Source organism: Podarcis pityusensis (assembly GCF_964106645.2).
Source record: "Podarcis pityusensis genome assembly, chromosome: 16".
In the NCBI taxonomy this organism is placed as follows: domain Eukaryota; kingdom Metazoa; phylum Chordata; class Lepidosauria; order Squamata; family Lacertidae; genus Podarcis; species Podarcis pityusensis.
Genome location: NC_138041.1, coordinates 34,678,005 through 34,701,960, shown reverse-complemented (window position 1 = coordinate 34,701,960; position 23,956 = coordinate 34,678,005). Strand labels below are relative to the sequence as shown.

The window sequence follows — 23,956 nt, the reverse complement described above, 5'->3', positions numbered from 1 at the left end:
GCCAGAGTGGTGCATGCTCTAGTTATCTCCCGCTTGGACTACTGCAATGCGCTCTTCGTGGGGCTGCCTTTGAAGGTGACTCAGAAACTGCAATTAATCTAGAATACAGCAGCTAGACTGGTGACTGGGAGTGGCCACCGGGACCACATAACACTGATCTTGAAAGACCTACATTGGCTCCCAGTACGTTTCCGAGCACAATTCAAAGTGTTGGTGCTGACCTTTAAAGCCCTAAACGACCTCGGTCCAGTATATCTGAAGGAGCGTCTCCACCCCCATCATTCAGCCCGGACACTGAGATCCAGCGCCGAGGGCCTTCTGGTGGTTCCCTCATTGCGAGAAGTGAGGTTACAGGGAACTAGACAGAGGGCCTTCTCGGTAGTGGCACCCGTCCTGTGGAACGCCCTCCCTTCAGATGTGAAGGAAATAAGTAGCTATCTTATATTTAAAAGACATCTGAAGGCAGCCCTGTTTAGGGAAGTTTTTAATATTTAATGCTGTATTGTTTTTAACACTCGATTGGAAGCCGCCCAGAGTGGCTGGGGAAACTCAGCCAGATGGGCGGGGTATAAATAATAAATTATTATTATTATTATTATTATTATTATTATTATTATTATTATATAATATAACAGGTAGTTCTGTCTCAGAGAGAGAAGGTGGGGGGAGTACAACATAGGAAGCTGCCATAGGGGGTCAGATTAGATGATCTTCAGAGGTCCCTTCCAACTCTATATTTCCATGATTCTATTACTCTGTGACTCAGACCATTAGTATATCTATCTCAGTATTGTCTACACTGACTGGCAGTGGCTCTCCATGGGCTTTAAGCAGAGAATTTTCCCCAGCCCTAGCTGGTGATGGCAAGGATTGAAGAGCCCCCCTGGACCTGCTGCTCCTCTTCAACCTCTTTGTTTGCTTGCCTGTCACTCAGGCCCTGTGCAATTATTTGCCGGTCAAAATCGGCCAGGAGTCTTCCCTGCTATCTTTTGGGCATCTTTTAAAAGGTGTAGACCATGAAAGTATTTTTTCCATTACTGTAATAGGGATGGGAGTTCAATACAGGTTTCTTGTCTGGAATGCGGAACTTCAGGCTCAGACATTGCTTTTACAGTGGTACCTTGGGTTAAGAACTTAATTCATTCCGGAGGTCCGTTCTTAACCTGAAACTGTTCTTAACCTGAGGTACCACTTTAACTAATGGGGCCTCCTGCTGCCGCTGCACCACCACTGCACGATTTATGTTCTCATCCTGAAGCAAAGTTCTTAATCCGAGGTACTATTTCTGGGTTAGCGGAGTCTGTAACCTGAAGCGTCTGCAACGAGGTACCACTGTATTTAGGGAAAAAGCTGCTGGTACTCACCATGAAGTTGTTACAGTAAACACCATACTTTTAACACCGCCTCTTCTGCCCTTTGGTGGGTGTCTGTGATGTCAGGGTGGTGAAGTGATCGCACTGGCCTATTTATTCTGAATGTATTCTGATGCCAATAAAGGTTACTTGACTTGACTTTTAACATGGAGGGGGAAGGTACTGGTGCTGTGTATCCTTGAGTACCCCCAGAAAAAAAGCCCTGGGCTTAGGTGCCTCTCATATGGCCCCCAGTCCTCTCTCCAGGCTGCACTCTCCCCTGAGCCCCACCTTGAGTCTTCTGCACCAGCCCAAGCACCACCATGTGTGTTTGGGCACAGAAGACTCACAGGGCCTTGCATTTGCATCCTCCTGAGATGTCTTTGCCTGACTGGAATGTATTGTTGAACTCTGGCGAAGCCTCTTGCTTCCCTGGATGGAGAACGGGATGGAGGCTGTGTGTAGAAAATAGCCTAATGTATAAAGGTAAAATGTGCATCTCTTGTTCTACTCACTTTTGCCTCTAGCGCTGCCCACCACTGGCATGTGGACCCCAGAAGGTGGCCCAGAAGGAAATGTGGCCCTTGGGATAAAATAATGTCCCCCACCCCTGTGTTAGATACCCTGGGAACCTAGACCTATATAAGTAAAGTTAGCAAACAGGTAAAATCTACCTCTCATGTTCTCTGGCATAAACACATGGATCTTAATCACAGGGTCATGTGTTTGAGCACCGTGTTGGGTTAAAATATTCCTGCGTTGTAGGGGGTTGGACAAGATTAACTTCACAGACCTATTCTATTCTATTCTATTCAGTCCTGGGACCTATGCAGCCTTGTGAAAGCAAACCATTTCTCCCACCATGCATTGCAACATGATTATCCTTCCCCAAAAACATGCAGTTTCATTCTCCCTCTTTTAGGGTTATCGGTTGCCATTCATTAGAGCAAATCACCCTTACTAGAACAGTAGGATGGGATCTTAAAACTCAATAGTTTTTATGCACAACACTCTCCCTTCCCCCGCCCCCTTTTGGTAGCTCTCAAGAGAGTAACTGGCTGATGACATTTTTATGCGGTAACTGTGCCGATCATATTATCTCCAGGGAGACTTCGTTGTACTTTCTATTTTGGAAGCTATTTTTAGCGGCTTGGATTGGGAGCCATTGACTCTGGAGTGTTATTAAAGGAGATGAGGGTGATATTGCTTTTCCTGGGAGGCAGTGCTGAGAGCAGAAGCAAGAGAGATTAGATTTTTCTTTTCTTTCTGGGAAGCTGGATCAAAGATACAGAATATTGTTATCTACAGCAGCAAGGCCAGCGATCACCTTTTAATAAGTGCGGTTCAGGGCCACGTTTATTGATCAGGTTTTCTGGACAAATTGCAACTCCTGGCCATCAGCAAGTTTACCCTCTTCCTTCACAAGGGTCAGTTAACATAATATAGCTGTCCTAGAAAGTAATCATTATGGCTGTGCTGAACGTTTGCAAGTGAGCATTTCGGGTGTCAAAAAGGGGACTCTGTTAAAGGCACTGGGGCCGATCCATTGGTTTGCTGTTTATTTGTCAGGCTCCCGTCCCTAAACATGATAGCAACTCCTACCTGCGAGCAAGGGTGAGATCTTTTCCCACGCCAAAAGCAGTACAGGTTCATCAGCGGGCGTCAGGTTCAGAAGGCAAGATTCTAAGGTACACGAGCAAGAGAAGAGATTCATAACTGAAAGGAAAGCAAGATGATGTTGCAACAGTTGATACTGTCAGGAGTTCAGCCTACACTCGAGTAGGACCCTGGCAGAGACACATGCCCAACTGGCATGTTCCCTCCCTCCTGGTCGATCGTTCGGGAGCTTCAAAAGCTTTCTTCAGCCCGAACATCACAGCGACCGATGCCAACCGACACTGGCACACTTAGGGATCTGCAGAGTTTGCGCATCATGTGTGACAGACCTCAGCAACTCAGCATTTTGGCTAATCTACTTTATTTACATATAAACACGCACGGAGCACTGCAGCATGGCTCCCCCCCTCTCTAGCATCAGACAGCAAAGAGAAAAGAACAAAGGACAATAGTCCCACTTCACGGAACACAGTAACACAAACATCATGTTTCCGTCACTTCCCACTCTGTGGAGTCATGTGAATGACAACAATCCCATGACTACAATCACGGAGCAGGAATTCTAACAGATATACCCCTACGACCAAACTTCTAAAGATGAGGTGGGGCGGGCTCACGTATGGGACTTTCTTGCTCTATGAGTCTTCTGTGCCTAAACACACATGCTGGTGCTTGGACTGGTGGACCTGGTTCTCAGCTACACGACTGTCACTGCCATTAGCCGTGATGGCTGTTCTCTGCCTCCACAGCTGGAAGCAGGACTGCTTCCAAATGCCAGTTGTTGGAAACCATAGCAGGGAAAAGTCCTCTTGTGCTCAAATCCAGCTTGCTGGCTTCCCATAGGCATCTGGTTGGCCATTGTTCAAACAGGATACTTGACTAGATGGACCATCGCCTGATCCAGCAGGCTCTTCTTATGTTCTTACATTCTCCTGCTACTCCACTACCAGCTTCTCCTGTTCAGCCCCTCCCTCTAGCTGGTTGAAGTCCTGCTCTCCCTGTGATGAGTCCATGCCCTCTGCAGGAGGGTTCTGGAGACAGAGCTCTTTCCTCACATTTAAAGGGGAGGATCAGGACCAGATTTATGTATAAGCTAAACAAGCTATAGCTTAGGGCCCCACTCTCTTGGGGCCCCCCCAAAATATGCTTCTTCTTAATTGTATTGCACTATTAATATACTTCTTAATTGTATTTCGGTTCAACAATTACTTTGATAAAATACATATTTTGTTATGTGCTAATGGCTTTAGATACCTATTAAGGTAAGGGGACCCCTGACCATTAGGTCCAGTCACAAACGACTCTGGGGTTGAGGCGCTCATCTCGCTTTATTGGCCGAGGGAGCCGGCGTACAGATTCTGGGTCATGTGGTCAGTATGACTAAGCCGCTTCTGGTGAACTAGAGCAGTGCACGGAAACGCCGTTTACCTTCCCGCCAGAGCAGTACCTATTTATCTGCTTGCACTTTGACGTGCTTTTGAACTGCTAGGTTGGCAGGAGCAGGGACCGAGCAACAAGAGCTCATCCTGTCATGGGGATGCGAACTGCTGACCTTCTGACTGGCAAGCCCTAGGCTCTGTGGTTTAGACCACAGTGCCATCCACGTCCTTTAGATACCTATTAGGTCCCTAAATTACCATATAGCATATATTCAACACAAAAAACAGTGACAATTTGTTGTTGACAAAGCACAGCTGGACATATAAGGGGCCCCATTACCTTCAGTAGCTGAGGGCCTCATCAAACCTAAATCCGGCCCTGGGGAGGATCTATCTCCTCCATCCCTGAGTGCCCACCATCCAGTTCCTTCCTCCCTCTACCTCCTCCTCTTCCTCCTCCTCTTCCTCTTGCATCTGGGGTTGCCTAATGGAGCCAAGGGGCCCGTAACACAGCATTGTTTCTCTAAGCAGCCACTTCAGGAATATATATTTTTCTTCCCCCAGAGCTGCTTTTTCCTCCACAATGTGATCTCAGCCAATTGGCCAGAAAGCTGTGAACATGATGTCACAGTGCAAAACGGCCAATCAGATTTTTCCTGCTGGTAGCATTGAAGGCAAATGAAGTCAATTAAAAGTGAAGGCAGTACTTCTTGCATCACATTGCCCTCACTCTGCATGGGTGAGTGGAGGAAATATATGTTGCATGCAGTGGCGGAGCTTCATGCTCAACCTCCACCGGGGGTGGAGAGCAGGTGGCGCGGGGCTGGCATGCATCCCAGGGGTGTGGCGCTCTGCCCACAGGGGCATGGCGCGTGTCCTGGGGGCGTGGCATGCCACCTGTGGGGGTGTGGCGCCCAGTGAGGGAGGGGAGCAGCCTTGATTGCACCCCACCAGGATCGCGTTGCCGGGGGCGGTGCACTCCCCCCACACTCCTCTTCCTCCACCAGTGGTTGCACATTGGGCAGGTGAGGAACTGGGAAGTACAGCTGCCATTGAAGTCACTTCCATCTAAGTCAGGCTTCCTCAACCTCAGCCCTCCAGATGTTTTGAGACTACAATTCCTATCATCCCTGACTACTGGTCCTGCTAGCCATGGATCATGGGAGTTGTAGGCCAAAAACATCTGGAGGGCCGAGGTTGAGGATCCAAGTCAAAGCTCCCCCACCCCAAATAATGAAAATGGGACCTCTTTTCATTGCTGGTAAACAGGATTGCGAAAATAGAGGATTCTTGCAGAAGACTATTGCTGTCAGAAGTACTGAAAGGCTTTTTTTGTTTATTGTTTAGAAGATCTAGTTGTATTTGGGGTATAAGCTCTTTTGGAGAGGAAACGTGCCTTCAAGAATGAATACATAGAAATCATATTAGGAAATATAAGAAGATTATATTCAAAATGCTATAATTCATTCAAGCTCCCTTAACATTCACTTTCCCAAAGCATTTCTGTAACATTATTATACTGCCTCAAAATTGTTGCAGCTAGTTTTAAAATTTGCATTCTGATTATTTAAAAAGAAATGTTAATGATTTCTCTCTCTCTCTCTCTCTCTTACTTATTTATACAATAATGCAGTTCCGAATTATTCAAACCCTGGTAAAATATGTGTGTCATTTTATCTATTAGCATTATTCACTAACAATGAATAGAAGAAAAATGAACAGTCAGAAGGGCAGGATATCAGGTGCTACATTTGGATTCCAGACGTATCATTGCAGATTTTACGCTTGGTACTTGGATGGAATATATATATATATATATATATATATATATATATATTCATAATTGCAAAAAAGCTCTTAATCTCTCCTGCAGAAAAAACTAAAAACTAAACCCAAATATAAGACTAGCAGTGTGTGTCCACTCCTTCCATCGCTACTTTTACGTTGAGTTCTAGACTTCATTTGCTTCCAAAAGTCCCTGTGAGTTTCAGAGTTTCAGATTGTGAGTTTCAGATTGTGTACTCTTGTACCTCTGTAACTGAATTCTCCACACTTTACTGAGGATCTTCTTTTATGCAGACATGAATCCCATTCAGTTCAATGAGACTTAAAGGTAAAGGTAAAGGGACCCCTGACCATTAGGTCCAGGCACGGACGACTCTGGGGTTGCGGTGCTCATCTCGCTTTATTGGCCGAGGGAGCCAGTGTACAGCTTCTGGGTCATGTGGCCAGCATGACTAAGCCACTTCTGGCGAACCAGAGCAGCGCACGGAAACGCTGTTTACCTTCCCGCCGGTCTGGTACCTATTTATCTACTTGCACTTTGATGTGCTTTTGAATTGTTAGGTTGGCAGGAGATGGGACCAAACAAGGGGAGCTCACCCCGTTGTGGGGATTTGAACTGCTGACCTTCCGATCGGCAAGCCCTAGGCTCACAATAAGACCACAGCGCCACCCACATCCCTTTCAATGAGACTTACTCCCATGTAAATGTGTATAAGATTTCAGCCTTAGCCACTAACCTTCCCCAGCAGTTGTGGTTAGAGTGTTGGAGTTGAACCCTTGAGACCACTCAGCCATGAAGCTCACTGGGTGACCTTGGGCCAGTCACTGTCCCTCAGCCCAACCTACTCCACAAGCTTCTTGTGAGGATAAAATGGAGAGGGGGGAGAAGGGCGTATGCCACCTTGAGCTCCTTGGAGTAGAAGTGGATTTAGAATATAATAACAAAATAAAATGAACTTCAGAAGGGGGCCACTGAATAGGGCAAATGGGGCACTGCTCCACCAACCTTGGTCTGCCCTCAACCAGTCCTCATCTGCCTGTTTTCTGACTTTCAACCATTTCATTTGGTGGCAACTTCCCATTGGCTTCCTCCTCCTTAGTGCCAGTGCTGCGATTGTAGAACTCGGAAGACGGGAAGAAAGACAGAATCAATTGTCTGCCTGTCTGCGGCCCCATCTGCCGGTGGGGCTCCCTGCTTTCCACCCCACCAGTCCCAATGGGCACCAACCACCTCTGGATCTTATCCCTTTATAAAAGGACTGATGCAGTGCTATTTGTATTGTAATTAGTTGCATGGACTTGATAGATTTTTATGCCCATATATATATACATATATATATAGTTTTGATTCTATCAGTGTTTAATTGTTTTTAATTAATTCCCCCCTATGTTTTAGCTGTTCTTTTTATCTGTAAGCTGTCTTGAGTCCCTGTCAGGGAAAAAGGCAGGGTATAATAGATAGATAGATAGATAGATAGATAGATAGATGATAGATAGATTTGATAGACTTTGTACTGACATGGGACACGTAAGCCTGCTTGTGACAGAAAGGAATTAGAGGAAGCAAGTCTATTCTGTTGTTGTTGTTTTCTTCAGTAAGAAGAAAGAATGGTCTAACAAATTCCATTCTTTTCTTTTAGTTTTTTATTTATGCTTTTCAAATTTATACATTTCATTAGGTTTACAATAAATTTCAAAATTTGACTTCCTTCCCCCTCTTTCTGCAGTTCTTTAAATCTATTTTTTAGTATCTTCTGCATATCTAAATTCATTTGACTTACTCATTTAATCTACTGTAAATATATACTCTTATAAGACTGCAGGTTATTACAATAATCCAGCTAATGTTTTTATCTGTTTACAATTTATCTGTAAATATTCAATAAACCATTTCCATTCTTTTATATAAAGTTTGTTACCTTGATTTCTTATTCTTCTGGTAAGTTTCGCCATTTGTGCATAGTCCAACAATTTTCGTATCCGTTCTTCCTTTACTGAGACTTCTGTTTCTTTCCACTTTGGGGCAAGTAACATTCTTGCTGCTGTAGTTGCATACATGAATAAATTGGTCTAACAAATTTCTTCTCCTTTTCCTTTTAATTTTGCAGGCTGTCCACTGCTGCTCTGCGTCATCTCAGTAACGTCAGCTGTGGAAAGCTATGGAGAAGACAAGTAAGTTCTGAAACATAGAAGAACTGCTTGGGTCCAACAGTGGGTGGGCATTGGACAACCTGCCACAGCTGTTTCACACCAGGCAATTTCTCAGCCTTGAACAGTAAGCTCCTTCCTGAATGGAGGAGTCCATGTATCCTTTCCTGTCCAGGAAGCATTCCAACCATATCCCTGCAGAAGCTCACCCCATGGAGCAGTAATACACAGATCTGAGGGTTACTGATTCTACCCTTGAAATGTCCATAGTCAGGCATATCCATTCCATTTTGAAATGTGGCTGATGGGAGGATTGATGCAAACCAAGTTCACACAATTGGTTGGAGAGGAGCCCTGCTGCACTAGATCAAAGACCTATCAAGTAGCACCCTCTTTGTGACAATGGTCAACTAGAGGTGCCTACAGGACACCGTAAGCAGGATATGAAGGTGAACAGCCCTTGCTGCCTCTGATCCCGGAGGTAGTATAGAGCCATATCATGCCTGCTTGCCATTGACAGGCCTTCCTTCCCAAATCTATCTAATGTCTTTGTAATGACATCATCATCATCATCATCATCATAATTTATTTGTATCCCACCCTCCTTGGCCAATACAGGCTAACAACAGGTAAAAATAGCACCGTGTACATAAAATCACACAGTCAATGAATTAAAATACATTCTAAAATCAATTCAGAATCAAATTAATGGCAACCATTGGGTTAGAGTTCTATAAGGATTACAGAAGGAGAAAGGGGGTCAGACTGTGCCTTGGCCAAAGGCCTGGAGGAACAGCTCCGTCTTGCAGGCCCTGCAGAAAGATGTCAAGTCCCGCAGGGCCCTAGTCTCTTGTGACAAAGCGTTCCACCAGATCGGGGCCACGGCCGAAAAAGCCCTGGCTCTGGTCAAGGCCAGTCTAACCTCCCTGTGGCCCAGGATCTCCAAGATGTTTTTATTTGAAGACTGTAAGGTCCTCCGTGGGACATACCAGTAGAGGTGGTCCTGTAGGTATGAGGGTCCTAGGCCGTAAAGGGCTTTAAAGATTAAATCCAGCACCTTAAACCTGATCCTGTACTCCACCGGGAGCCAGTGCAGCTGGTATAGCACCGGGTGAATGTGATCTCGCAGCGAAGACCCCGTAAGGACTCTCGCTGTGGCATTCTGCACCCGCCGGAGTTTCTGGGTCAGTCTCAAGGGCAGCCCCACGTAGAGTGAGTTACAATAATCAAGTCTGGAGGTGACTGTTGCGTGGATCACAGTGGCTAGGTCAGGGTGAGAGAGGTAAGGAGCCAACTGCTTAGCTTGGCAGAGATGAAAAAATGCCGCCTTTGTTATAGCTGCAACCTGCGCCTCCATAGAAAGGGAGATGTCAAAGATTACACCCAAATTCTTAACGGATGGTGCTGGCACTAACTGTGCCCCCGCAGGAGATGGGAGTTGGCCCCCCAATTCCATATCGTCCCAACCCAGCCAAAGGACCTCTGTCTTTGAAGGATTTAACTTCAACCGGCTCCCACGTAACCATCCAGCCACAGCTTCCAAACATCTAATCAGTGTGTCTGGGGCCGAGTCAGGATGGCCGTCCACAACTTGTGGCAGCAGATTTCACAAAGGGATTATGCATTGTGTGAAGAAGCAGTTCATCTTATCTCAGTCACGTGCTGATCTGATTCGTTGGATAGCCCCCACATTTGGCATTTAAGTTGGAGAAAAGCTTATTTCTAGCCACTTGCTTCATGCCATGAAAAGAGAGAGAAGCCTCTTTTGTCCACTTGAAGGACAAACACAAAAAGAGAGAAGAGAATAAGAAGGGTCTCAGACCCACTGGAGGAGAAATTTATTTCAGTTCACATTTACAGATGAACCTACCTAATTTGTACTTTCCAGAACAACGAGCAAGCTGAAACACAATCATTTTTCTACACTCACACTTCTCTGAATTTTGTAGCCCAGTTCTCCAGCCAAGTAATGTGTAAACAATGCACATACTAGGATAAATTATGCATAAAAATGACTATATTAGTGAAAACAGCATACAATAATGCATTTTTAAAAGGGAGATTGCTTAGCAACTTTGCTTAATAGACACATTATGCAAACAAATTTCCCTAACGTAATGCATTTGTACTTTACTTTATTGTATTTTCACCAATGTATGCATTTTTTGCACACTTTTCTGGAGACTTCTTTTCGACTGGACAACTGCATTGCAACATATGGAAAAGAGCAAAAGAGCAATGTTTTGGTGGTGGTGGGGGAATAGTTGTGTTTTGGTTCACAAATGTGAATTAGATACATTTGCATTAAAATGTGAATTGAACAGAATTTCTCCTCCCTGTCTCTATTTACATCTGAAAGAATTATAAATAAGTCACATACTGCCTCCTCTTCTTTGCTGACAGCTGGAAGAGAGAATGTGGATTACTCCCCACCCCCTCCCTTTGCTCTTTGAAAAAGTAATGCTCACAGCAAGCTGTTCTTTGATGAATGACATGTTATCCAGTTCAGCTGCCAAACAAATGACAAATTGTATGTGTTTCTGTATATTTGCCCCCACCTGGAGACATGTCAATAGAGGCAGTTGCTGCTTCCCACCTGTGATGTATCTGTCTGAGTGAAAGCCCACCCCAAACTGCTGTGCAGGAAGGGGAAATCAATAGGTCTACCCCCTAGTAACCCTGTTCCTATGGCTTAACACAGGCATAGGCAAACCCCGGCCCTCCAGATGTTTGGGACTACAGTTCCCATCATCCCTGACCACTGGTCCTGTTAGCTAGGGGTGATGGGAATTGTAGTCCCAAACATCTGGAGGGCCAGAGTTTGCCTGTGCCTGGCTTAACAGGTCCCTGGAGGCAGGGGGTACATTCTGTCACCCAGGTTCCACCACCAGACTCAAGTGGCTCAGTATGGCTCAAGATGGGGCTGGCCCTGAACATTAAGAACCTGGAGTTGCATCCAGTGTAGCACTAAGTCAAAAGTCACTTTGCAGTATACTTGTCCCCTGGTGAAACGTTTTGTACCAGCGGTATGTTGCTGCATAAGCAGGTTGCTGGTAGCTTTGTTGCGCAATAGCCTGTGCAATCTGTTGCCTGAGCTTCTGCTAGCTGTGTTGCCATTTTCTGCTGTTGTGTTGGATTCCTCTGTTGTGCAACATTAAAACTCACCCATCCGCTAGCACAATAGCCCTTGTACTAGGGGAGGGAGAACACTGGATGCAGCTCTTGGTGTTTTGAATATGTAGTCCTGAGCAATCTTGTAAGCCTTCTGCTTTCTCTCTGCAGCTGCTGGCTTTCGCTGAAGAATGGCACAATCTGGGCTTTTGTGGCCCCAGCTCTGTTTGTAATTGTAGTAAGTGCACCCCATTTTTCTTTTTATCATTCATGCATATTAGGGATGTTGATGGGGGGGGCAGGGGAGGAAGGCAGTTTGAAGTCTATGGCTAAATCCTGTTGATGTGAACTACAACACAACCCTTGAAAAGGCTTTGACGTTGCTATAAGTCCTTCCTTGCGTGGTGGAGTGGATAGCTGTTTGTCAAGGATGTATCATGCATTACAGACTCTGCAATGAACAGGGAAGGTTGGACCACGTGATCCCTTCAAGATCCCTTCCAGCTTTAGGAGTCTATGAAACAGAGAGATGGTAGCTGGCAGATGTAGTTGAGCCTGCAGACATCACATGACCATTCAAGGAAGTGAAGTTGAACTTGGCACCTTTGGAAAACACTGCTATGAGCTAGTTCTGGGCTACTATGGTGTGTTTTGGGACACTGGTGGTGCTATGGTCTAAACCACAGAGCCTAGGACTTGCCGATCAGAAGGTCGGCAGTTCGAATCCCCGCATCGGGGTGAGCTCCCGTTGCTCGGTCCCTGCTCCTGCCAACCTAGCAGTTTGAAAGCACATCAGAATGCAAGTAGATAAATAGGTACTGCTCCAGTGGGAAGGTAAACGGTTTTTCCATGCGCTGCTCTGGTTTTGCCAGAAGCGGCTTAGTCATGCTGGCTACATGACCCGGAAGTGTCTGCAGACAAACGCCGGCTCCCTCAGCCAGTAAAGCAAGATGAGCGCCACAACCCCAGAGTCGTCCATGACTGGACTTAACGGTCAGGGGACCCTTTACCTTTACCTTTAAGGCGTGTTTGGTCTGAAAAGGCCCCCTGGTCACCTCATTAACTTAAGTAAGGAAAACGCAGCCCACCTTACCCTTTGAGAAAGACTTGCCTCCACCTATCACAAAATGGTCCAAAAAAGGTGCTGTGAAGGTTCAGCGCAGCACTGGGTTGTTGTTTTTTTTTAAAAAAAGATCTGTGGGAATCTGGAGTGGCTTCAACAAGGCTTCCAACCCAACAAGGACTGTGTCACGAGGTGCAGTTTGGCTTCAAGCCGTAGAGGGTGATAATATATATATATATGGAGAGAGAGAGAGAGAGAGACAGACAGACTCATGGTCATAACAACACAGAAATAGTGTCTACCTGCAAATAGTGGTGCATATCATGGGGTCAGAATGCACTCTTTGATTGCCACTTGGATGGTGGCTGGATGCTGCATGTGCTGGATGGAAAGTGGCCAGGTAAACCCAGTGAGGATGACATCAGCCTGCAGCACTAGGGTTGCCATGTGTCCTCTTTTTCCAGGACATGTCCTCTTTTTCAGGGGTAAAATTTGAGACAAATTGCATTTATTTGCTTTGAATGGACGTCATAGCGTCGTCTTTTTTGCTCTTCAAAATATGGCACCATTAGGCACTGCTAGTCACTTTCCAGGCTGTACCATACTGCTTTGGCCCAATCCTCTGGGGACTCCCTAGAATTTAAATTATGAGAGAGGAGTAAATAAACCATACAAGCTTCACCTCACCCTATTTTAGCCAGTGATACCCCAAAGATTGATATAAAACAGTGGCTATCACAAAAGGGGAACAGTAGAACATTCAGACAAAGGATGGATGAATTTGCCAATGTTGATTCCCCCCCCCCTCTCTTTTACAATCTTAAATTCAGTTCTCTACATTCCTGAAGCAATTTGCATTAAAATAATAATAATAATCATTGTGAAAATCTGTTAGCATTTTGGTACAACCCCCCAACATATTTTAATATGCAGTTTTGAAACTTGTTTTTGCAAGCAAATGTCCCCAGTGTAATGCATTCTGTAAGCTCTTTTTTCACCTATTTATGGCTTTTAATTCACCCTTCCCCCTAAAATATACACACCTGGTACACATTACTGGGCCTGGGAGTGGCGTTGCAGAAGAAGTTCAAATGTTGAATCATAGCTGAGTTTCCATTCGCATTTTGATTTGAGAAGTGAAGATTGGGTAGCTCCTCATTAAAATGCGGAAGAAGAAAAATTCTCCCCATCCCTAATTCAGACCAGTATACCCCTAAATCTATGCGATATCTCCAAAGCAAACAGCTAAATCCACATTTCCAGAATCAGAGGAATATGTTGCTTTCAAGAGCACATTTGATCTTAACTGATTCACAGTTCAAGAACAGGTAGCCCAAACCATTGCATAATCCCTTTTCTCCAGCTACATTCTGGGGCCTAGACCAGACAGCTGTTATGCACATATCATCCTCCCCTGTTACGTTTTTTAAACAGCTTCTTCCTTCTTCTCCTTTTTAACAATGGGAAGAGATTCAAACTCTGCTTCCCAGTTCCGGAAGTGTACTTTGATGCTCCCGCAGCCTTTTAACACTTGATCAAAGGAGGGTAGTTAAAGCAGGTCTGTTAGGTTCAGATGGCTGCTCAGGGTGCATCTGTCGGCTGTAATGAATTTAATCTTTCTAGATGGGAGTTGCAGGTTCATGACTGAGTTACTGATACGTGAATGTATTACAGCGCTTTAATTATACCCGTGCATTAAATTACAGGGAACCGTTGCTTAATCACTTGAATTGCTCAAGGAGGTTGCAAAGAATGGGTGTTTTATTTTCTTTTTTTTGGCCAGGGATTAAGAGGGAGCTCGCACCTCCGCGTGGCTCTGTGCAGCAATCCCCTCTGCTGATGTTTTATTATTGATCAGGCTGCTGTACCTCCTGTGATAAGAGGAGATGGCTGTGGGGCTTACCGGCAAATGGAAGGATAAACATATTGATCGAGAATTTACACCTCCGTTTTCCATAACTTCCAAAGGGCTTGTTGATTTTCAAATAAGAAAGCAGAAATGTAGCATGCATCTCTCAGTGCTGCCCCTGTTCTCATTGCACACCAGCCCCACCTAACCCCTCGCCCTTTTGTCTATTCCCTACCCTTTACAGTTCACCCCCAGCTCCTGCTACTCCCCATAAGGCCTTGTACCCAGCCAACCCTAGAGCTCCTTCACCTCCTCGTGATCCCCCACAGCTCCTTCCACTCCCCTGCTGCTCACCTGTAAATCACCTGGTGTGAAGTCTGGTGTGATCTGGTGAGCTCCTCCCCCCAGTCAATTTTAACACTTGCGCAGCACCTGAGGCAAGCCACAATATCAGCTTACAGCACTCCAAAAATAACAGATTGGCAAATCAAATTACAGGAATTGGTGGAGACGGCTCAACTGACTAGTAAACTCGGAGGAAACTCAAAGCAAAAATTAGCAGGAAAATGGGATCTTTATAAAAAAATATGTTCAAAAATACAATAATAGTTTTGACTCCGTGCTAGCATTTGAGTGATAAAGGAACTAAAAGGAGGTGGACTACAATTAAGGATTTATTATGTTTTCAGAATGTATTAGAAAAATTATATAGAAAGGTTTATTGTTTTGTGTACATTTGAATGTAAGATAAAACATATGCAAAGGGACTTGACAGGAAGTCAAAGTTGAAGAAAAGATTTTGGAAGATAAAAGGGGGGAAAATATTTACTTTCATTATTATTATTTTCTGTGCGGGTGTGGGTGTGTGGGTGTCTGCACATATGTGTGTTGTTGTATGCAATGTTTGGGAGGAAATAAGACGGTGAATAATAAATAACAAACTAAATATCGATGTATGTAATTTTTATTTCTTAATCATATTTAGTGGTAGTATGGCTGTATTGTTTTTTGTAACATAAAACCATTCAATAAAAATTAATAATAATAATAATAATAATAATATCAGCTTACAGCAAGCCTTACGCTAAGTGCACTTCCGGCAAACCCAACTTTGGGCAGGGATCAGCTGCAGAGTTCCTTGTCTCAGCAGAGCTTGCTGTCAGTGCCCATCGGTTGATCAGCTCTGACAGCAATCCTTGCCTGTCAAGGAATAATTGGGAGCATGCTTTAAGACTCCTGATAGTTCCTTTGCAGCTGCATCTTTGACTGCAGGGTGTGCATTTTAGGGAAAGCAGATTTGCAGACTGAATTAGGACTCCAGCCAGTCCTAATTTGGCTCACAGACCAGCAGGTCCTCTGGACTTCTATCTTCTCATCTCAATAACTTGTTTTTCACTTGGCTCCTGCATGGCCTCTTGCTCTTCCTTTTATTTTGTATATTTGCAGAAGCTTCTAAAGTGGCGTAACTGCCAATGAATAATGGAGTGAATTATATATTTTTTTTAAAAAATCCAATATTCTGATGTCATTTAATTGAGTCTGTACTTTCTCCATCTTGCTTAACCTTCTCTGCAGAGAATTTGAGGCAATTAGCAACATTCCTTAAGGCTAATGCCCCAAAATGTTATTGATTGCAAAGCAAGCAAAGGCAGTGCAAACACTGACTCTGCTAGACTGAGAGTTGTAAATTAAGCCTGTGAGCCCTGATGTTTTATTGAATATATCTGGACCCCGTGAAAGCAAACGATTCATGGGGCTGAACTGGATGCTTTTCCAGGAGGATCAGGTCACTGACAGTGTTGCAGAACCCTGAGTGGAGGGTCGGTGTGAGCGGATATTCCCCATTTAACCCCACAGACACATCCAACCTGCGTCCCTCACTTTCAGCTTAACTTGGGAGAATTTTTAACATTAATTCCAGAATTGGAACACCTGCAATTTGCCACAATTCTCTATTTCTTTAGTGGCAGTGGAGGAAATATTTTGCAGAGTTATCCCCCCTCCTCCTTTTTGAAACACAAAACATATCAGAGAAAACATGTTTAGGAGGAGAGCATTAATGTGAAATATATGCCTTCATTTGCCTTCTAGAAATTTAGCACGTGGGGTAAAGCTCAGCACCCCAGCCCTAGTAAGCCAAGTAAGCATGGTGCTGCGATTTGGAAGGGAGACATGAAGGCTCTGACAGTGTTCTAGAGTCTTTCTGCCTCCTTCCCAAAACCTAGCTGGTACTTTCTCAGCTTTGGGAAGTAGGTATGAGGGATCTAGGACTCTGCCAGAGCCTTGCACCTTCTTCCCAAAGCCAGGCACCTTGTTTATCCAGATTTCGGAAGGCAGCATGAGGGCTGGGGTGGGGTGTGTGTATGTGCCAAATTTTGGGCTCATCACACACACACACACACACACACACACACACACCCTGAATGACAAAGCAGTGTGTGGCATTCCAGGCTGAAGTACTCTTGCAGCCAACTTGGTCTGAGAGGTTGGACTGCCCTGAGCTAAGGAATGGAGATCCTCCTTTCTCTCTCCAGATGCTACTGGACTACAACTCACATAATTTCTGACCATTGGACCATGCTAGCAGGCGCTGAAGGCAGTTGGAATCCAAATACACCCGGAGGGCCAACGTTTCCACGCCCCTGAAATTGCTTACACCATCAGCATGAATGAATTGCTGAATGTTGGAAAGTTTAGGACAGATAAAAGAAAGTACATTTTCAAGCAGCACATACTGTAGCTAAACTTTGGAACTTGCTCCAACAGCAGACAGTAGTGATGACTACTTAGATTGCTTTGAATAACGATTAGAAAAATTCATGGAGGAGACGGACATCAATGGCTACTAGTCATGATGGCTATGCTCTCTGATAACAGTCTTCTTCTGAAAATCAGTTCCTGGAAACCACAGGAGGGGAGAGGGCTCTTGAGCTCAGATCCTGTTTGCTGGTTTCTTACAGGCATCTGGCTGCTTACTGTGAGAACAGGATGCTGGACTAGATGGGCCTGATCCAGCAAGCTGCTATTATGTTCTTATAGAATCATAGAATTGTGGAGTTGGAAGGGATTCCAAGGATCATGTAGTCCAACCCCCTGCTATGCAGGGACCATGGGAAATAAACAAGATGAGCTTGAGCTCTTGGTACAGCAAACTAAATATGACATAATAGGCATCACTGAAACCTGGTGGGATAAGTCCCACGATTGGAATGTAATAATGGGGGGATACAATCTATTTCAGAGAAACAGACCAGACAAGAAAAGAGGAGGAGTGGTGTTATAGGTCAGGGATGTGTATACCTGTGAAGAGATCCAAGATTTAGAACCTCAAAGCCAAAGTGAGAGCATTTGGGTCAAAATTAAGGGAGAGAAGAATAACAGTGACCTCATTGTGGGAGTTTACTATAGATCCCCAAGCCAAACGGAGGACATAGATGATGCCTTCCTGGAACAGATGGCCAAGCATGCAAAAGGAAGGGAGATAGTAGTAATGGGGGACTTCAATTACCCAGATATTTGTTGGATGTCAAACTCAGCCAAGAGCATAAGGTCAAACAGATTCCTCACTGGCCTTGCAGACAACTTCATTGTCCAGAAAGTGGGAGAAGCAACAAGAGGAACAGCCATTTTAGATCTGGTCCTAACCAATGTTGATGACCCGGTTAGTGGGGTAGAAGTGGAAGGATCATTAGGCGCAAGTGATCATGCTCTTCTGAAGTTTACTATACAGCGGAAAGGAGCAGCCAAGCATACTAGGACTCAATTTCTTGACTTTAAGAAAGCCGACTTCATAAAACTTAGGGAAGTGCTGGGTGAGATCCCACGGACAGTAATACTAAAAGGAAATGGAGTTCATGATGGCTGGGAGTTTGTTAAGAGGAAGATACTAAAAGCACAATGTCAGGCAATACCCAATGAGACGGAAACATGGAAGGTGCCTAAAGAAGCCAGGGTGGCTATCTAAAGAACTTTTAACTGAGTTAAGATTAAAAAAGGATGTGTACAAAAAATGGAAAAGGGGGGAAACCACCAAAGAGGAATTCAAACAAATAGCCAGCATGTGTAGACACAAAGTCAGAAAAGCTAAAGCACAGAATGAACTCAGGCTTGCTAGAGAGGTTAAAAGCAACAAAAAAGGCTTTTATGGGTATGTTCGTAGCAAAAGGAAGAACAAAGAAACAGTGGGGTCACTCAGAGGAGAAGATGGTGAAATGCAAACAGGGGACACAGAAAGGGCTGAACTCCTCAATGCCTTCTTTGCCTCAGTCTTCTCCGATAAAGAAAACAATGCCCGACCTGAAGAATTTGGAGCAAATGATTCAGCAGAGGAAACACAGCCCAGAATAACTAAGGAGATAGTACAAGAATACTTGGCTAGTTTAGATGTATTCAATCTCCAGGGCCAGATGAACTGCATCCAAGAGTATTAAAAGAACTGGCAGATGTGATCTCAGAACCACTGGCAGTCATCTTTGAGAATTCCTGGAGAACAGGCGAAGTCCCGGCAGACTGGAGGAGGGCAAATGTTGTCCCTATTTTCAAAAAGGGGAAAAGAGAGGACCCAAATAATTACCGCCCAGTCAGTCTGACATCAATACCAGGGAAGATTCTGGAGCAGATCATTAAGCAAACAGTCTGTGAGCACCTAGAAAGGAATGCTGTGATCACCAATAGTCAGCATGGATTTCTGAAAAATAAGTCATGTCAGACTAACCTGATCTCGTTTTTTGACAGAATTACAAGCCTGGTAGATGAAGGGAACGCAGTGGATGTAGCCTACCTTGATTTCAGCAAGGCATTTGACAAGGTGCCCCATGATATTCTTGTAAAGAAGCTGGTAAAATGTGGTCTTGACTATGCTACCACTCAGTGGATTTGTAACTGGCTGACTGACCGAACCCAAAGGGTGCTCATCAATGGTTCCTCTTCATCCTGGAGAAGAGTGACTAGTGGGGTGCCACAGGGTTCTGTCTTGGGCCCGGTCTTATTCAACATCTTTATCAACAACTTGGATGATGGACTCAAGGGCATCCTGATCAAATTTGCAGATGACACCAAACTGGGAGGGGTGGCTAACACCCCAGAGGACAGGATCACACTTCAAAACGACCTTGACAGATTAGAGAACTGGGCCAAAACAAACAAGATGAATTTTAACAGGGAGAAATGTAAAGTATTGCACTTGGGCAAAAAAAATGAGAGGCACAAATTCAAGATGGGGGACACCTGGCTTGAGAGCAGTACATGTGAAAAGGATCTAGGAGTCTTGGTTGACCACAAACTTGACATGAGTCAACAGTGTGACGCGGCAGCTAAAAAAGCCAATGCAATTCTGGGCCTCATCAATAGGAGTATAGCATCTAGATCAAGGGAAGTAATAGTGCCACTGTATTCTGCTCTGGTCAGACCTCACCTGGAGTACTGTGTCCAGTTCTGGGCACCACAGTTCAAGAAGGACACTGACAAACTGGAACGTGTCCAGAGGAGGGCAACCAAAATGGTCAAAGGCCTGGAAACGATGCCTTCTGAGGAACGGCTAAGGGAGCTGGGCATGTTTAGCCTGGAGAAGAGGAGGTTAAGGGGTGATATGATAGCCATGTTCAAATATATAAAAGGATGTCACATAGAGGAGGGAGAAAGGTTGTTTTCTGCTGCTCCAGAGAAGCGGACACGGAGCAATGGATCCAAACTACAAGAAAGAAGATTCCACCTAAACATTAGGAAGAACTTCCTGACAGTAAGAGCTGTTCGACAGTGGAATTTGCTGCCAAGGAGTGTGGTGGAGTCTCCTTCTTTGGAGGTCTTTAAGCAGAGGCTTGACAACCATATGTCAGGAGTGCTCTGATGGTGTTTCCTTCTTGGCAGGGGGTTGGACTCGATGGCCCTTGTGGTCTCTTCCAACTCTTCCTAAAGGATCCCTGGTTGCTGGCCACCCAACTTCTTCTGAGGAAGTCATTCCACTGTCAAACCGCTCTTACCACCAGAAAGTTCTTCCTAATGTTTAGACGGAATCTCCTTTCTTGTGATTTGAATCCATCGGTTCAGATCCTACCCTTTGGAGCAGCAGAAAATAAGCTCGCTTCGTCTTCCATGTGAAAGCTCTTCAGATATTTGAAGACAGCTATCATACCACCTGGAGGGATGCGGGTGGCACAGTGGGTTAAACCACAGAGCCTAGGCCTTGCCGTTCAGAAGGTCAGTGGTTCAAATCCCCACAATGGGGTGAGCTCCCATTGCTCAGTCCCTGTTCCTGCCAACCTAGCAGTTCTAAAGCACGTCAAAGTGCAAGTAGATAAATAGGTACCGCTCCAGGCAGGAAGGTAAACGGCATTTCCGTGCACTGCTCTGGTTCGCCAGAAGCGGCTTAGTCATGCTGGCCACATTACCACATGACCCGGAAGCTCCCTTGGCCAATAAAGCGAGATGAGCGCCGCAACCCCAGAGTCGGCCACAACTGGACCTAATGGTCAGGAGTCCCTTTACCTTTACTTATGATACCACCTCTCAGTCTTCTCTTCTCCAGGCTGAACATTCCCAACTCCCTCAGCCATTCCCCATAAGGTTTGGTTTCCAGGCCCTTTATCACCTTGATCTGCCTCCTCTGCAGACGTTGGAGAACAACTAGGTTAACTAAAATCAATGGAACAAACTCCTGGGAATGTAGACTCGTTTCTGTTTCCACTTAATTTCCAGGTCTGTTCTTTGAAACGATTTGCCCAGCCTTGACTTTTTAATGGACTCTCTGGTAGCAGGAGTTGAATTAATAATAGTTAACTCCCACCCCGGCATCATTAACAGTGACACTTGCCATTGCGAGTTATTGTGGCTTTGGGGCGTCTCGCGAGGTCACATAGGAAATCGTTAAGCAGATGGTGGTGTGTTTTCACCCGTCTAGCATTTTTGTCAATTGAGCTAGATGGGCCTGCATGGAGTGGGGAAGCTTGGCACGTTCTGATCCATGGCTGCACCAAACCAATGAGGAGCCGTGATCCCAATGTGAATGCCATGGAATTTATTTGCCCTATACCTGTCGGAGAACTCATAAATTCTTGAGACGGACATATGCCTTATAATAGCGGGCAAAAGTTTTGGGGAGATGTCAGAACAACACAGCTGAGAGTGATGAGAGATGAAAATGACGAACCACTGAAGGGAAATCCATCTCAATCATTAACTGCATTCCTTCCCACAGGGCTTCCTATTAGCACTTGGGCGGTTTCCAGCTAGTGCATCAGTGTAAAGGTTTGCCCTTGTGCAGCAAAATTTTCCCTTCTCTCCCCCCCTGCACAACCCCTGTGCTCTTTCCAGATCTTTTCCAGAGGGTTGGGGGGCACCCCTAAAACAGATTTAGGAGGTATGGCTTGAGAAGGGAGGAGGTTCCATTGGGCAAGCCAAAAGTCTTGCACTAGTGAGGCGTGTTGGTTGGATACCACCCTTTGATTTTTCCTAAGTTGCCAAAAGATTCCATGCAGACTTTTAAAAACTGAATTGGTGGAGCAGTGTGTTTGTTTTTTAATAGGATAAGAGATAAATCATACGTATATACAATTAGCAGCCAAAGGGCTCAATCTGACACACACCTTGAGACTTCCCATCTGGCCCCCAGCTTTGCTTGTCTTCCCAGGGACCCTTCCTCTCACTGTGCATGTGTGCTATTTAAGAAGAATCCATCCACCTCTTTCTGATTTACACCTGTATTTTGCACAGTGCACTTATATAGCAAAGAGAGGCCTGTTTAAGCCCACGTTTGCTATTCAGGCCATGAAATAAGTAAGTATGTCAATCTTATGCATCTTGCCAAGGGTCCCTGCTGGGTGGGAAAGCAATTAAATTGATAACAGTATTTTCACTTCATCAGTTCTGCAGTGATGGACCAGCTCCATCAGGGCTCCTCTCCCCTCAACCATCACCTGGGAGTAACCATTCCATCAGGTTGCCTAAGTGGGAGAGAGAGAAAACATGTGGCTCTTCCATTAGCTTTGTCAAAAGCCCAGTTCCATCAAGCATCTCCTGCCCCTGAACTATGCAAGCAGGTCCTTAACAACGATTTAAGAATGGGTACCTCTGTTTGATTCCCCCCCCCCCTTCTCTCCCTATCCTTTTCCGTGTGTGTTTGTGTGTGTGATTAATAGATTGTAAGCCTGCTGGGAGAGACTGTCTTGTTTGAATTGATTGTATGCTGGCCACTCCAGGAGCCTTTATGGCTGAGGAATGAGGTGCTAATGCTCTAAATAAAGCTGTCATATGATTTTGCCTCAACAACCTCAGGATCGGTGAATCAGTTTCTCTCTGAATTCCTTCTTTCTCCCACTCTTAGGTTCAGCTCTCTGCATCTCCACATTTCTTCAAAAATTCATTGGCGCTTTAGACTGATTTTACATAATATACACCTATTTGTAGGCAGTTTTGCCCAATATAGACATTTTTTGCAAAACAATTTCCCCAAAATTTAATGCAATTTTTTTTTTTGGTATTTTATTTTCACCAATATGTGCATTTTTAGGCATGCTTTCAGGATGCAGGTGGCGCTGTGGGTTAAACCACAGAGCCTAGGCCTTGCTGATCAGAAGGTTGGCGGTTCAAATCCCCGTGACTGGGTGAGCTCCAGTTGCTCAGTCCCAGCTCCTGCCAACCTAGCAGTTCCAAAGCATGTCAAAGTGGTACCGCTCCGGTGGGAAGGTAAACGGCGTTTCCATGCACTGCTCTGGTTCGCCAGAAGTGGCTTAGTCATGCTGGCCACATGACCTGGAAGCTGTACGCCAGCTCCCTTGGCCAGTAAAGTGAGATGAGCGCCACAACCCCAGAGTCAGTCACGGGTCTCTTTACCTTTAGGCATGCTTTACTGCAGTCTGTTCGTTGTTTTACAAGATTCAGGGAAGTGTGATTTTCCCAAGGAGGGCTGCATTTCAGTTCTCGCATTGTTTTGAGAATTAGGGAGCTTTGCTTTTTAATGTGAACCTAATAAAATTTCTCCCTCCTTGCTACAACAACTCCCATCCTCAAGATTTGTGTGAGAATCTAGTTAAGGACTACTCAGGAATTACGTTTGTGTAAAATGTATAGGAGGAGGAGGCTTAGATGAAGACTCTGGTGTTAGGGAAGGGGGCAGGGCTTTAGCCCCTTGCACTCACCGTGGTCCTGATCCGGACCGAGAGCCTTTTTTGTCTACTGTTTGTTTCGGGAGGGAAAGTTGCAAAGACCTCTCTGGAATTTTTCCTCCCAAACCAATTAGGAGGCATGAGGTGATTGGGATCAGGGGCTGTGTTGGAGGCATAATATGAAAGATGTGGCCCCACTCCCCATCAGGGTCTTTGTGTCTACTTTGTAAAGCCCATTCATCCAATTGCTACTTGTATTAATTGTGTCATGTATACCGTACTTTTCTGTGTATAAGACTAAGTTTTTTTTAAAAAAAAATTATGCTGAAAAGTGGGAGTCGTCTTATACATCGGTAATGCATAGGTTGGATGTTTGATTGGTTGCTGCTGCAGCTGTCAGCAGCTGTTGGGCATGTTATTGGTTGCTGCATCAAGGGCTGGTGTTGATTGGCTGAAGCTGCAGCAGTTGGGTGAGTGATTGGCAGCTTTTTCTGGTGAGGAGACCGAGGAGAGGCGTTTTCTGGCAATGCTCCCTAAAAAAAGGCTTAACAACC

At 45.0% G+C, this 23,956-nt stretch overlaps 1 protein-coding gene across 2 annotated transcripts in view; it reads left to right on the top strand.

Moving 5' to 3' along the window:
• Positions 1–23,956, top strand: part of ADGRD1 (adhesion G protein-coupled receptor D1) — a 292,701-nt gene that overhangs the window by 204,127 nt on the left and 64,618 nt on the right. For both annotated transcript variants that reach the window (XM_080985113.1, XM_080985112.1), the window contains 2 exons: positions 8,242–8,305; positions 11,564–11,630. In XM_080985113.1, the coding sequence (XP_080841239.1) occupies positions 8,242–8,305; positions 11,564–11,630 (131 nt within the window). The remainder of the gene's footprint in view (positions 1–8,241; positions 8,306–11,563; positions 11,631–23,956) is intronic.